This window comes from Podarcis muralis, chromosome 13 (assembly GCF_964188315.1).
Source record: "Podarcis muralis chromosome 13, rPodMur119.hap1.1, whole genome shotgun sequence".
NCBI lineage: Eukaryota > Metazoa > Chordata > Lepidosauria > Squamata > Lacertidae > Podarcis > Podarcis muralis.
In genome coordinates, this window is record NC_135667.1 from 48,463,901 (window position 1) to 48,478,532 (window position 14,632).

The 14,632-nt window shown below is 46.0% G+C and overlaps 1 protein-coding gene across 1 annotated transcript in view; it reads right to left on the reverse strand.

The window, feature by feature from the left end:
* Positions 1-14,632, reverse strand: part of BTC (betacellulin) — a 37,775-nt gene that overhangs the window by 15,484 nt on the left and 7,659 nt on the right. Inside the window, exons 2-3 of the mRNA XM_077918312.1 lie at positions 14,001-14,240; positions 1,796-1,894 (exon numbers count right to left, since the gene is read on the reverse strand). Coding sequence (XP_077774438.1) covers positions 1,796-1,894; positions 14,001-14,240 — 339 coding nt within the window. The remainder of the gene's footprint in view (positions 1-1,795; positions 1,895-14,000; positions 14,241-14,632) is intronic.

The following is a 14,632-nucleotide window of genomic DNA, read 5'->3' on the forward strand; positions in this document are numbered from 1 at the left end:
GAAGATATGAGGAAAGCAGCCTGCATATAGTTATTATTTATACCAGAGGTCAGCAAACTTTTTCAGCAGGGGGCCCGTCCACTGTCCCTCAGACCTTGTGGGGGGCCGGACTATATTTTGAAGGGAAAAAATGAATGAATTCCTATGCCCCACAAATAACCCAGAGATGCATTTCAAATAAAAGCATACATTCTACTCTTGTAAAAACACGCTGATTCCCGGACTGTCCGTGAGCCGGATTTAGAAGGCGATATGGCCGGATCGGGCCCCCGGGCCTTAGTTTGCCTACCCATGATTTATACTTTTAACTCCCTGCCCTTAATACAGTGGTACCTCGGGTTAAGTACTTAATTCGTTCCGGAGGTCCGTACTTAACCTGAAACTGTTCTTAGCCTGAAGCACCACTTTAGCTAATGGGGCCTCCTGCTGCTGCCGCGCCGCCGGAGCACGATTTCTGTTCTCATCCTGAAGCAAAGTTCTTAACCCGAGGTACTATTTCTGGGTTAGCGGAGTCTGTAACCTGAAGCATATGTATCCTGAAGCGTATGTAACCCGAGGTGCCACTGTATACTCATTCCTTGCTCTCCACACACCCCTCTCCTTTTTAAACCCTTTACACAGATATAGCTAGGGTGGCATGATGGCAGGAGTGTCAGACTACGGCCTTGGAAACACAGGTTTGAATCCCCACTCAGCCATGAAGATCACTGGGTGAGCTTGGTCCAGTTGCCATCTGTTAGGCTAACCTACCACACAGGGCTGTTGTGAGGATGAAATGGAGAGGAGGAGAACCACGCAGGCAGCCTTAAACTCCTTGGAAGATAAAAGTGGTATTTACATGTAATAAGTAAATAAAATGGTTTTCTGAGTAGTGATGTATGGAAGTGAGAGCTGGACCATAAAGAAGGCTGATCGCCGAAGAATTGATGCCTTTGAATTATGGTGTTGGAGGAGACTCTTGAGAGTTCCATGGACTGCAAGAAGATCAAACCTCTCCATTCTGAAGGAAATCAGCCCTGAGTGCTCACTGGAAGGACAGATCGTGAAGCGAGGCTCCAATACTTTGGCCACCTCATGAGAAGAGAAGACTGCGTAGAAAAGACCCTGATGTTGGGAAAGATGGAGGGCACAAGGAGAAGGGGATGACAGAGGATGAGATGGTTGGACAGTGTTCTCCAAGCTATGAACATGAGTTTGACCAAACTGCGGGAGCAGTGGAAGACAGGAGGGCCTGGCGTGCTCTGGTCCATGGGGTGACGAAGAGTCGGACACAACTAAACAACTAAACAACAACAGTCCCTGAACCTACATCTGATTCTCAGGAACTGAGAGATATAGCCATAGGAAAGAGCACTGAGCAGAAATCTATCTTATTTGATACTTGGAGAAAATCATCATGCAAACTGACAATATTTGCAGGACAGAAAGGCTTTCAAAAACTTATTGTCAGGTTTTCTTGCCATGAGGCTGGTGTACCTACAGATATACAGTTGCTCATGAGAATGTCAGCGTTCAAAATGGAAATGCGACTGAACATGAGTTTGACCAAGCTGCGGGAGGCAGTGGAAGACAGGAGGGCCTGGAGTGCTCTGGTCCAGGGGGTCACGAAGAGTCAGACATGACTAAACGACTAAACAACAACAACAACAAGTAAATAAAATAACTTATGCCAGCAGAGATTTCCCTTAGCTGGGGAAACAGTGGGAGGAGACAATTGACTGGGGGTGGCTAACCATGCAGTGTACTGTACATCTGGATTTAGAATAGCACCTTCACATATAATTCGTATTGTTACCTGTGCAATTTCCATTTGGGTAGCCGCAGGACAGCCTCTTTGTTTCCTGTTCGGCGGTTCCATTGCCATCGCCAGTCACACAGTCGAAAATGGCAAAGCCTTCAGAGGGGGTGGGAGAAAGAAAGGAAAAACATTACACACATATATTTCAAGACCTCTTTACTCCCACGATGCTCCCACCATGAATTGGAGTCTAATAATAATAATAATAATAATAATAATAATAATAATAATAATAATAATTTTTATTTATACCCCGCCCTCCCCAGCCAAGGCCAGGCTCAGGGCGGCTAACAAGCAATAATAAAAACAAGTTGAATTAATACAACATAAAAACAAGATTAAAATACAACATTAAAATATTGAAACATTAAAATATTAAAATGCAGCCTCATCACAGGAGGAGAAAGGAAAAAGAGAGGGAGGGAATCAAATTGGCTCCAAGCCAAAGGCCAGGCGGAACAACTCTGTCTTACAGGCCCTGCGGAAAGAAACCAGATCCCGCAGGGCCCCGGTCTCATGAGGCAGAGCGCTCCACCAGACCGGGGCCAGCGTTGAAAAGGCCCTGGCTCTGGTTGAAGCTAATCTAACTCCCTTAGGGCCCGGGACCTCTAGAGTACTGCTATTTATGGACCTTAAGGTCCTCCGTGGGGCATACCAGGAGAGGCGGTCCCATAGGTATGAGGGTCCTAGGCCGTGAAGGGCTTTAAAGGTCAAAACCAGCACCTTAAACCTGACCCTATACGCCACCGGGAGCCAGTGCAGCTGGAAAAGCTGTAGTAAAGGTAAAGGACCCTGGGACGGTGAAGTCCGGTCAAAGGCGACTATGAGGTTGTGATGCTCATCTCTCTTTTTGTGTTTGTCCACAGACAGCTTTCCAGGTCATGTGGCCAGCATGATTAAACCACTTCTGGCGCAACGGGACACCGTGATGGAAACCAGAGCGCACAGAAACAGCATTTACCTTCCCGCTGCAGCGGTACCTATTTATCTACTTGCACTGGTGTGCTTTCGAACTGCCAACCTTCTTCGTGGCGGGGATTCGAACCACCAACCTTCTGATCGGCAAGCCCAAGAGGCTCAGTGGTTTAGGCCACAGCGCCACCCATAGTGTAAACACAGGAGACTGAAGAACAGTCTCCAGTGCTACTCTCCGGTCACAACCCTGCAGGTAGGAACCAAGCCATCAATATTCATCCTGCAGAGTCTGTCCAGAAGGAAACCAAGAAATAGAGCAGAAAGATCAGGGCCATACTGCCCCTGTCCTTCTCTTTATTAAGAAAATCCATCAGGCGGCCAAGGCTAATTCAATCTCCAAACCCAAGCAAGCATGGATCCAAGTTATCAGTCCCATCTGCGAACGTCTGGAGTTGCTCCACCACAATCCACTCCATCACCTTGCTCAGAAATGAAGAATTTGCAACCCAGGCTGTACAGTGGTACCTCGGGTTAAGAACTTAATTCATTCTGGAGGTCTGTTCTTAACCTGAAACTGTTCTTAACCTGAGGTACCACTTTAGCTAATGGGGCCTCCTGCTGCTGCTGCTGCGCCACCGCTGCACGATTTTTGTTCTCACCCTGAAGCAAAGTTCTTAACCCGAGGTACTATTTCTGGGTTAGCAAAGTCTGTAACCTGAAGCGTATTTAACCTGAAGTGTATGTAACCCGAGGTACCACTGTAGTTGATAGTCAAACCTCGGTTTCCGAATGCCTCCATTATCGTACACTGAAAACCTGAAAGTAACTGGTCCGGTTTTCGAACGATTTTCAGAAGCCAAACATTTGACATGGTTTCTGTTTTGAGTTTCCCCATTGTATTGAGGCTTCCGCTTTCAGTTTTCGGGTGTCAAACGTTTCGGAAGTCAACGGTCTTCTGGAACGAATTACAGTGGTACCTCGGGAAAAGAACTTAATTCGTTCAGGAGGTCCGTTCTTAACCTGAAACTGTTCTTAACCTGAGGTACCACTTTAGCTAATGGGCCTCCCGCTGCTGCCGTGCCGCCGGAGCACGATTTCTGTTCTCACCCTGAAGCAAAGTGCTTAACCCGAGGTACTATTTCTGGGTTAGCAGAGTCTGTAACCTGAAGCGTCTGTAACCACTGTACGTTTGACAACCGAGGTTTGACCATAGAATCCACTGGGCCCAGGAAAAGTGAGAGAGCCTCCAGCCCCCATTTCCAATGGACTGTCTTCACTCTAATCCCATCATAATACCCGTTTCCCATCTTTCATCAACTTTCCCCCCTTTAATTCATTATTTTTCCACCAGCAACCAACGAGAACAAACTGAGGCCAAGGTTTTTAAATCAACCAGGGCTCCAGGGCTATGGAAGAACAGGAGAGCAGCCCAAATGCACTCCCCCAACAGAGGAGAAAACTGATGACGACTTATCTCAGAATCACAGAATGGTAGAGTTGGAAGGGGCCACACAGTCATCTAGTCCAACCCCCTGCAGTGCAAGAATCTTTTTGCCCAACCTTAGGCTTGAACCCATGACCCCCAAGATTATGAGTCTCATGCTCTACTGACTGAGCTATCACCACTTCAGTTTAGCTTTCTGATATGATCTAATCCCGGGCTCTCTGACACACCAGGTAAGCTCAGCCTGAGATGGAATCTACCGATAGAAAAGTTGGCTGTGCAGCAGCATTCGAATGGATGGATTTGACGGCTAACCAGCAGCCAGAATAATAAAGCAATTGTTGCTGAACACAAAAGCGGGGAAGGCTCTTTGCACTTTCAAGCCTTCAAGGGAACACTTCCTCCTCACAGCTCAGACTGGGAGGCCTTCACCGGGGCCTGTTTCAACAGACTTCAATGGGACTTATTCCTGGGTGCAGGATTGCAGCCATGATTTAATCCATTTGCTCAGAGACCCAGAAGTCTGTGAAATTAGATTATATCAAGAATGAAATACGGATGGTTGATTTGATTTAAAAATTACCCAACAGGCATGCATACACACACACACACACACACACACACACACACACACACACACAAACACACACACACACACATTCCCCCCTGCAAAAACCCTGGGGTTCCGGCGCTCATCTCGCTTTATTGGCTGAGGGAGCCGGCATACAGGTTCCGGGTCATGTGGCCATCATGACTAAGCCGCTTCTGGCAAACCAGAGCAGCACATGGAAACGCCGTTTACCTTCCCACTGGAGTGGTACCTATTTATCTACTTGTACTTTGACGTGGATTCGAACTGCTAGGTTGGCAGGAGCAGGGACCGAGCAATGGGAGCTCACCCGTCACAGGGATTCGAACTGGCAACCTTCTGATCGGCAAGTCCTAGGCTCTGTGGTTTAACCCACAGCGCCACCCACGTCCCTTAAAGAAGAAAAACAGGTCATAAAACCAAATTTAGACTTGAAATGTGGTTTGCACACCTGAGAGAAGCAAAGCTTCAAATACAGTAGGCATGTCCAAAGTCTGTTTCGGGGGCCTAATCCGGCCCCGGTTGATTAAATCCAGTCCCTATGGCAGTATATGCCCTGGGGTAAAATCCTAAAAAAAACCTTAGCAACTTCAATCCAAAAAAAAGCTCAGAAACTCTGGCGGGCTCTCACGCATGTTCAATTCATGAAATCTGGCCCTCTTTGAAAAAAGTTTGGGCACCCCTGAACAGATATCAGCATGGCTGCTAATATCAATGCAATTAAATTTGTTTAACCTGCCTTTTAATTAATTAAATAACTGCCCACATCATTAAAAAAAAAAACCTTCAAAAGAGGTGCCTTTTTCAGATTTCAAAGGAAGCGTAAGACTACTACTGACAATAAATACCGTATTTTTTGCTGTATAAGACTCACTTTTTCCCTCCTAAAAAGTAAGGGGAAATGTGTGTGCGTCTTATGGAGCGAATGCAGGCTGCGCAGCTATCCCAGAAGCCAGAACAGCAAAAGGGATCGCTGCTTTCACCACGTAATGATCCCTCTTGCTGTTCTGGCTTCTGAGATTCAGAATTTTTTTTTTTCTTGTTTTCCTCCTCCAAAAACTAGGTGCGTCTTGTGGTCTGGTGCGTCTTACAGAGCGAAAAATACGGTAAATGCCAAAAAGGGGGATTCTTTCAGAGGAACTTAAGAGTACCAAAACAGCTCCATCGCTGGGCCATACTAAACAACCAGCTAAAGCTCTTCCGGATTAATCTAGAGCCAGGGCTTTCTCGGCTGCGGCTCCTATCTGGTGGAACGCTCTGTCGCAAGAGACTAGGGCCCTGCGGGACCTGACATCTTTCCGCAGGGCCTGCAAGACAGAGCTGTTCCACCAGGGCACAGCCTGACTCCCTCCTCTGGCAACCTGCACAGAATTTTGCTTAACGGTTGCCATCCATTTGATTTTAATTAATTTTTAGAATGAGATGTTTTTAGAATGTTGGATTATTTGATTGTTGTTAGCCGCCCTGAGCCCGGCTTCGGCTGGGGAGGGCGGCATATAAATAAAATTTATTATTATTATTATTATCATCAATGAACAGTTCAAGAAGGACACTGACAAACTGGAACGTGTCCAGAGGAGGGCAACCAAAATGGTCAAAGGCCTGGAAACGATGCCTTATGAGGAACGGCTAAGGGACCTGGGCATGTTTAGCCTGGAGAAGAGGAGGTTAAGGGGTGATATGATAGCCATGTTCAAATATATAAAAGGATGTCATATAGAGGAGGGAGAAAGGTTGTTTTCTGCTGCTCCAGAGAAGCGGACACGGAGCAATGGATCCAAACTGCAAGAAAGAAGATTCCACCTAAACATGAGGAAGAACTTCCTGACAGTAAGAGCTGTTCGACAGTGGAATTTGCTGCCAAGGAGTGTGGTGGAGTCTCCTTCTTTGGAGGTCTTTAAGCAGAGGCTTGACAACCATATGTCAGGAGTGCTCTGATGGTGTTTCCTGCTTGGCAGGGGGTTGGACTCGGTGGCCCTTGTGGTCTATTCCAACTCTATGATTCTATGATTCTAATAGCCATGCTGGAACAAGACAGTCGCCCATCCAGTTCCCATCAAATAACTGTGGGCAGGAGCAGAAAGCAGTGGCACTCTCCCTACTTGTGAATTTTTCAGCAACTGGTATTCCGAGACACCTTGCCTCCAACAGGGAAGGGAGAACACTGCCATAGCCTGTTGGAAGTTCGCATTCCTACCATTGCTACCTCTGAGCACTTGCAATCTAGAGGCTATTCATCAGAAGAAGAACCTGTAGAAAGGAAAGCACACTTTATTTCTACTGAGGCAGGCAGACACTGGCGGCATCCCGCTGGGAAAGTGAGCAGAGCAGAGCAGAAAGGTATGTTTCGGTGCTAAGCTTAGAGTGCTGGTATCAGAACATTCCAGGAATTCTTCCGCCTCCAAAAAAATGCGATGCAGATTCATCGTTCAAAGTACAGTAAATGGCACAGAACTGGAAGATGATCCAACTTTTAAATACGCCACCAATGTAATAATTTTGTATGCAGTCAAAACGGTTTACAGGATCTCTCAGCTGATTATTTTTGATCAGTTAAACAAGTCCAGCATGTGGACATCTTTCCGCAGGGCCTGCAAGACAGACCTGTTCCGCCTGGCCTTTGGTTTGGACTCAGTCTGACCCTTATGTTTCCCTCCCCTTACGGTTTTGATCTATGAGCTACTTTTAAAATGAGGCTGCATTTTAACCTGTATTTTAAATTGGTTTTTCCCCCCTATTATGTTTTTACTGTAATTTTACTGGTGTTAGCCGCCTTGAGCCTGGTTCTGGGCGGGGAATAAATAAAATTATTATTATTATTATTATTATTATTATTATTATTATTATTATTATTATTAAAATAGCAGAGTATGCTATGGTGCTTGCAATTTATTTTTCTAAATTGCCCTTAGATATATAACCCCTTTTTCTCTCGGGCGTGTGTTATGGTTTTTTCGGTATTAATCCCTTTCCCTCCAGCTGTCAAAACCCAGAACTGAACACTCTTCTTCTTCTTTTATTTCAAATTCCCTCCAACATGGAAAACTGGCCCATGTCAACTACAAATCAAAATGCTGTCTAATGCATGTCATAAATGGAAAAAAAGCTAAGCAAAAATTGCATTTTAAAAAGTGAAATTACAAGCTCAGTTAATACTGGAGTTGGCTTACGGAACTATTAGGTCTCTAAATTTTCCTAATGGCGCAATCGCATTTCTATTTTGAACGCTGACGTTCTCATGAGCGACTGTATATCTGTAGGTACACCAGCCTCATTGCAAGAAAACCTGACAATAGGTTTTCTAAAGCCTTTCTGTCCTGCAAATATTCTCAGTTTGCATGATAATTCTGTCCAAGTATCAAATAAGGTAGATTTCTGCTCAGTGCTCTTTCCTATGGCTATATCTCTCAGTTCCTGAGAATCAGATGTAGGTTCAGGGACTGTTGTTGTTTAGTCGTTTAGTCGTGTCTGACTCTTCGTGACCCCATGGACCAGAGCACGCCAGGCCCTCCTGTCTTCCACTGCCTCCCGCAGTTTGGTCAAACTCATGCTGGTAGCTTCGAGAACACTGTCCAACCATCTCATCCTCTGTTGTCCCCTTCTCCTTGTGATCTTTCCCAACATCAGGGTCTTTTCCAGGGAGTCTTCTCTTCTCATGAGGTGGCCAAAGTATTGGAGTCTCAGCTTCACGATCTGTCCTTCCAGTGAGCACTCGGGGCTAATTCCCTTAAGAATGGATAGGTTTGATCTTCTTGCCTTCCATGGGACTCTCAAGAGTCTCCTCCAGCACCATAATTCAAAGGCATCAATTCTTTGGCGATCAGCCTTCTTTATGGTCCAGCTCTCACTTCCATACATCACTACTGGGAAAACCATAGCTTTAACTATATGGACCTTTGTTGGCAAGGTACACTGTCTCAAGCATTTGTCTCATTTTGGTTCCTTTTTCCAGATAAACAAGATGGGATAGCCTTTGCAAAATGTCTTACCAGTTCAATAGGATTGACTCCCATATACTGATGGGTGGATATTGCAAAATTCTTTCTCAGGATCACTATGATCTTTGCATCAAACAAGTAAACTTCTTGAATATAGAGACCTTCTCTCTGTTTTAACTGAAACTGCTCAATGGTCTCTTATCACGACTCTTGGAGGCAAACATTCAGATATCCTTTTAACAGAAATTCTGACCATTTGTCCAGTTGATAAAATTCGCCATTGACTAATGGCTTTCAAGGGTCCGTCGCTTCCTTTTTGTTGCGTGTGGTACACTGGATAATTGAATGAATGAACTTCAGCAATGTAGAACTCTGATACGGTGCTTCACAGATATACTCGCAGCTTTCAAGAGCACTCAGTCTCCTGGTTTTAAATCCTGCCTGCTAAGACATTGATCACATCGTCATTTATTCCTCATAATACTTTTCTCAGCAGTGTTTAATATAGCCCAAACTTTCACATAGTCTCTGAGTCTATTTAAGGTAAGTTCTGTCTGTAGTTCCATCAGGTATTACTGAAACCAGAGGCCTACCAGCAGTCTGGCTTCCCTCCCAAATATAAGGAAACAAGGCGAATATCCTGTTGCATGTACTAAAACAGCCAACATATTTCCTCCATTGTCTCGTCTGCTTGGGATCCAACACGTCTAGCAGTGCTCTGTGGTAACTTTCTGGCTGAGGATGGCAAAGGGTGATGTGAGATTTAATCGCCCTCTTAAGCTGCAACCAAGGGACGCGGGTGGCGCTGTGGGTTAAACCACAGAGCCTAGGACTTGCCGATCAGAAGGTCGGCGGTTCGAATCCCCGCGACGGAGTGAGCTCCCGTTGCTCGGTCCCTGCTCCTGCCAACCTAGCAGTTCGAAAGCATGAACCGCTCCAGCGGTACCGCTCCGGCGGGAAGGTAAACGGTGTTTCCGTGCGCTGCTCTGGTTCGCCAGAAGCAGCTTAGTCATGCTGGCCACATGACCCGGAAGCTGTACGCCGGCTCCCTTGGCCAATAAAGCGAGATGAGTGACACAACCCCAGAGTCGTCCACGACTGGACCTAATGGTCGGGGGTCCCTTTACGTTTAAGCTGCAACATTTCTGGAATGAGGTGACTTTCAAAGCCCCTACCTGGATCAGAGAAAAAACTGGCAGGTAATCCATAATAATGAACAAAATATATTCACCACAGTATTTTACCAACAGGTCCTAGACTTCCGATTTTTTGTGCGAAAAGCCTGGGCACAGCAGGTCACGTGATCTGTTCCTACCAGAATCTTGCCCAGTTCCAAAGACCTTCCACCTGCCTTGCCCCACCCTCATCTCTGCTTCTCAGTTTGTATTGCACTATTTTATGCACTGTGACTTGCTGTTGTTTTATTGATTATTGTTGTTGTCTAGTCATTTAGTCGTGTCCGACTCTTCGTGACCCCATGGACCAGAGCACGCCAGGCACTCCTGTCTTCCACTGCCTCCCGCAATTTGGTCAAACTCATGTTCATAGCTTCGAGAACACTGTCCAACCATCTCGTCCTCTGTCGTCCCCTTCTCCTTGTGCCCTCCATGTTTCCCAACATCAGGGTCTTTTCCAGGGAGTCTTCTCTTCTCATGAGGTGGCCAAAGTATCGGAGTCTCAGCTTCACAATCTATCCTTCCAGTGACATTGATTATAGTTTAGAAATTATTTATTATAACTGTTAAGAGTGGATTCCTGTTTAATTTTTATATGCTGATATATACCGTATTTTTTGCTGTATAAGACTCACTTTTTCCCTCCTAAAAAGTAAGGGGAAATGTGTGTGCATCTTATGGAGCGAATGCAGGCTGCGCAGCTATTCCAGAAGCCAGAACAGCAAGAGGGATTGCTGCTTTCACTGCGCAGCGATCCCTCTTGCTGTTCTGGCTTCTGAGATTCAGAAATTTTTTTCTTCTTGTTTTCCTCCTCCAAAAACTATGTGCGTCTTGTGGGCTGGTGCGTCCTATAGAGTGAAAAATACGGTGATATTATTCTATACTGTTCTAATGGACGTGGGTGGCAGAGCCTAGGACTTGCCAATCAGAAGGTCGGCGGTTAAAATCCCCGTGATGGAGTGAGCTCCCGTTGCTCAGTCCCTGCTCCTGCCAACCTGCACGTCAAAGTGCAAGTAGATAAATAGGTATCACTCCAGCGGGAAGGTAAACGGCGTTTCCATGCACTGCTCTGGTTCGCCAAAAGCGGCTTAGTCAGGCTGGCCACATGACCCAGAAGCTGTACGCCGGCTCCCTCGGCCAATAAAGCGAGATGAGCGCCGCAACCCCAGAGTCGGGCACGACTGGACCTAATGGTCAGGGGTCCCTTTACCTTTACTGTTCTAATGGATTGTTGAATATTACTTATTTAATATAAGTTGCTTATTTTAAAGTTATTCTTTATTATCACATTATTGTATTGGATTGGATTGTTATAAGGTGTACATTCTTTGATTCTTCGGCTTGCAAACCGCCTTGGGTATTGTAAAATAGAAAGACGGTACAGTGGTACCTCTGGTTACGAACTTAATTCGTTCCGGAGGTCCGTACTTAAGCTGAAACCGTTCTCACCCTGAGACGCGCTTTCGCTAATGAGGTCTGCCTCTGGTGCGCAATTTCAATTCGCATCCTGGGGCAAAGTTTGCAACCAGGAGCAGCTACTTCCGGGTTAACGGAGCTCGTAACCCGAAGCGTGCGTAACCATAGGTACCACTGTATACAAATCAAAAGTGAAATGAAAATGAAATGAAAAGGCAGACTTATCCAATGACTCTTTCTTGGAAGCACGGCTGCTTTGTGAGATATAGTTTTGCCCTGAGCGCATATCCCAGAGCTCCTCACAATCCTGTGGCGGGGTAAAACTATGTTCTCAGAAGCTCAGTGGTTCTTTTGACACCAGCGACATCGTGAAGGCTGTACGTTATGGAGTGTGAGGCACAGCTCACGTTGACACCAGTTCAGCAAAATTCCCTGTGCTATTGTCCTTGGGGCGTGTGTGAGAATGACCGGTGTAACTGGACACTAGCCCCTATCCTATTTATGTTTCCAATTTATGTCACCCTTTCTTCTCTGGGGCTTGGGTTGTGGTTTTTTCCCACACCTTTCACCCCTCCTCACTGTCAAAATCCAGAAGTGAATATTCTTCTCTCTGAATGGTTGTTCTTCAAGATTATTCTGCAGGGTTAGCAAACTTTTTCAGCAGGGGGCCGGTCCACTGTCCCTCAGACCTTGCGGGGGGCCGGAATATATATATTTTTGGGAGGGAAATGAACGAATTCCTATGCCCCACAAATAACCCAGAGATGCATTTTAAATAAAAGGACACATTTTATGTAAAAACACACTGATTCCCGGACCGTCTGCGGGCCGGATTTAGAAGGCGATTGGGCCGGATCCGGCCCCCGGGCCTTAGTTTGCCTACCCATGTTATTCTGCTTATGTTGCAAGTCCTCTCCAACAGGTAAGCTAGGGAAATAGAGAGCTAAGCCACTGTGACTTGTAAACGGCACTAGTTTCTAGGAAGCAACTGTTCCATGAGTCTGCAAAGAACACAATTAACTTTGGAATCATTTGCTGCGTTATTTAATGCTGGTGGGTTTTGATATAAGTTTGTTTAACATTACAGAGCTAGGTTAACGTACACCTGCACGTCACAGCAAAGAAACATAATATATCCAGCAACATTCTCAAGCGAGAAAGGTTGTAAAACCATTTAAAACTGCATGTGATATACAACACCAGCACTCCGGGGCTCGGTCTGTTTTTAAATTCCCTGAACTACCGTTGATTCTAAAGCATCCTAAAATAAACACACAGAGCTAAATATAGAGAACTGGCCCCGTTCAGTAGGTACCCTGATGGATACAGCCACAGCACGGGCAACAAACCCTGCTGGCCTGGCATAGCTTGATACATCAAAAAATAATAAAATATAAAATCATATCTCTTCTGCTAGTGCTGCTTATTCCCTCTCTCCTTAAACAAGCCATTTGGGGTTGATTTGTGCTTTAAATAACTTCAGAACTATAGTGCGCTTTTAGTATTAGGGCTGAGTCCCAGAACGAACTAAATTAAAAACTGCATCTGAGCATACACAGAGTGTTTTTCTCCTTTTCATTAAGTGAACACAGCCTGCCTCAAAGATCAAGCAGCCAGACATTTTAGCATACAAAATGAGCCCTGGAATATGTATATTTTTAAGAAGAAGAAGTGAAGCAATGATCATATATATTAAGAAAGAAGATGTAAACTCCGGCCAACCACACTTTTCCATTCTGCACAGCTCTGCCAGCCTGTCTACAAGTTCTCAAGTCGATGCAACTAACCTCTTTCATCCAGAGACTTCACAACCGCTGCTTTTTCCCCCTGGTCCTTCCCACAAACTCCTCTGTGCTGCTGCTGACACCACAAGCAGAAATGGATCAAGTGAAACTGCACCTGCTGAATTTCTGCCTGCCAGGTACCATAGAGGCTCAGGAACCCCTTGCAAGGAGGGGGGAGGTAAGACTAAAAGGTACTCCCGCTAGTACAGTGGTAAGCAGTGCTTTTTTCCTGGGGGAGACACATACCCCTAAACCTTTTGCGAATCTAAGTTTGGCCTCGTTGAGGGGCAGTATTTCAAAATGAGTAGGAAAACGAGAGTACCCCTAAACATTTTTTAAAGAAATAAAGCGCTGGTGGTATCGCTGCCTGTCACACACCAGACCAGGGTCTGATTCCCAGACAGGGAGACTGATATTATATAGCCCAACCGGTAGAGCATCAGCCTCTTCCTTTCTCCTGTGATGAGGCTGCATTTGAATATTTCAATATTTCAATGTTGTATTTTAATCTTGTTTTTAAATTGTGTTCATTCAACTTGTTTTTATTATTGCTTGTTAGCCGGCCTGAGCCCGGCCTTGGCTGGGGAGAGCGGGGTATAAATAGAATATTATTATTATTATTATTAATCTCAGGGTCCTGGGTTCGAGAACCACCTCGGGCAAAATATTACAGGGTTGGGCTAGATGGCCCTCACGGTCCCACCTACAATTCTGTGGCCCCTCCATGAAAAAGGAAGGCAAGGAATGGAGCTGCCCTGGTCCCTTTTTCTTCCCAGGTGCAGCTAGCAGTTTGGCAACACAGGCAGAAACTTTGCGGCTGCACCTGTTGGACGTCTGCCTGCCGCGGAGCTCTTAAAGGGCCGGGAAGAGAGGAGAGGGACCACGCTGGGAAAGACCTCCCGCCAGCCCCACCGCGGACCCCGAGAGCCCCCCATCCTCACCCAGCAGCAGCAGCAGCAGCGGCGGCGGCGCCGGCTCCATGGCAGAGCGCAGTCCCGGGCGCGCCCAGCTCCGCACCTCGCCGCGCGCCCGGGCGCCCAGCGCCGAAGGAGGCGCCGGAGATGCCCGGGGCGCTGCCTCCGCCTGGCCGGGGGAGGAGCCGCGTCCTTCCCTTCGCGGAGACGGGCGGGCGGTGGGAAGGCGCAGTGGGTGGAGCAGAGGAAGGGCGGGTCCTGCCCCACCTGGGGGAAACCAGGGGGGGTTCCGGGCATAGGCTGGATGCAAAGAGAGTTGCCGGTGGTTGACAGGGTTGTTGCATATAGTGTGTGTGTGTGTGTGTGTGTGTGTGTGTGTGTGTGTGTGTATATATATACACACAATGCAAAATTACAACAAATTTATATATATATGCAACGACAAAAGCATTGAATATATATATTCAATGCAAAATTACAACAAATTTATATACAACAAATATATAGATTCAATGCAAAATTACAACAAATTTATATACAACAAATATATATATTCAATGCAAAATTACAACAAATATATATATATATATATATGCAACAACACAAGCATTGAATATATATATTCAATGCAAAATTACAACAAATTTATATACAACAAA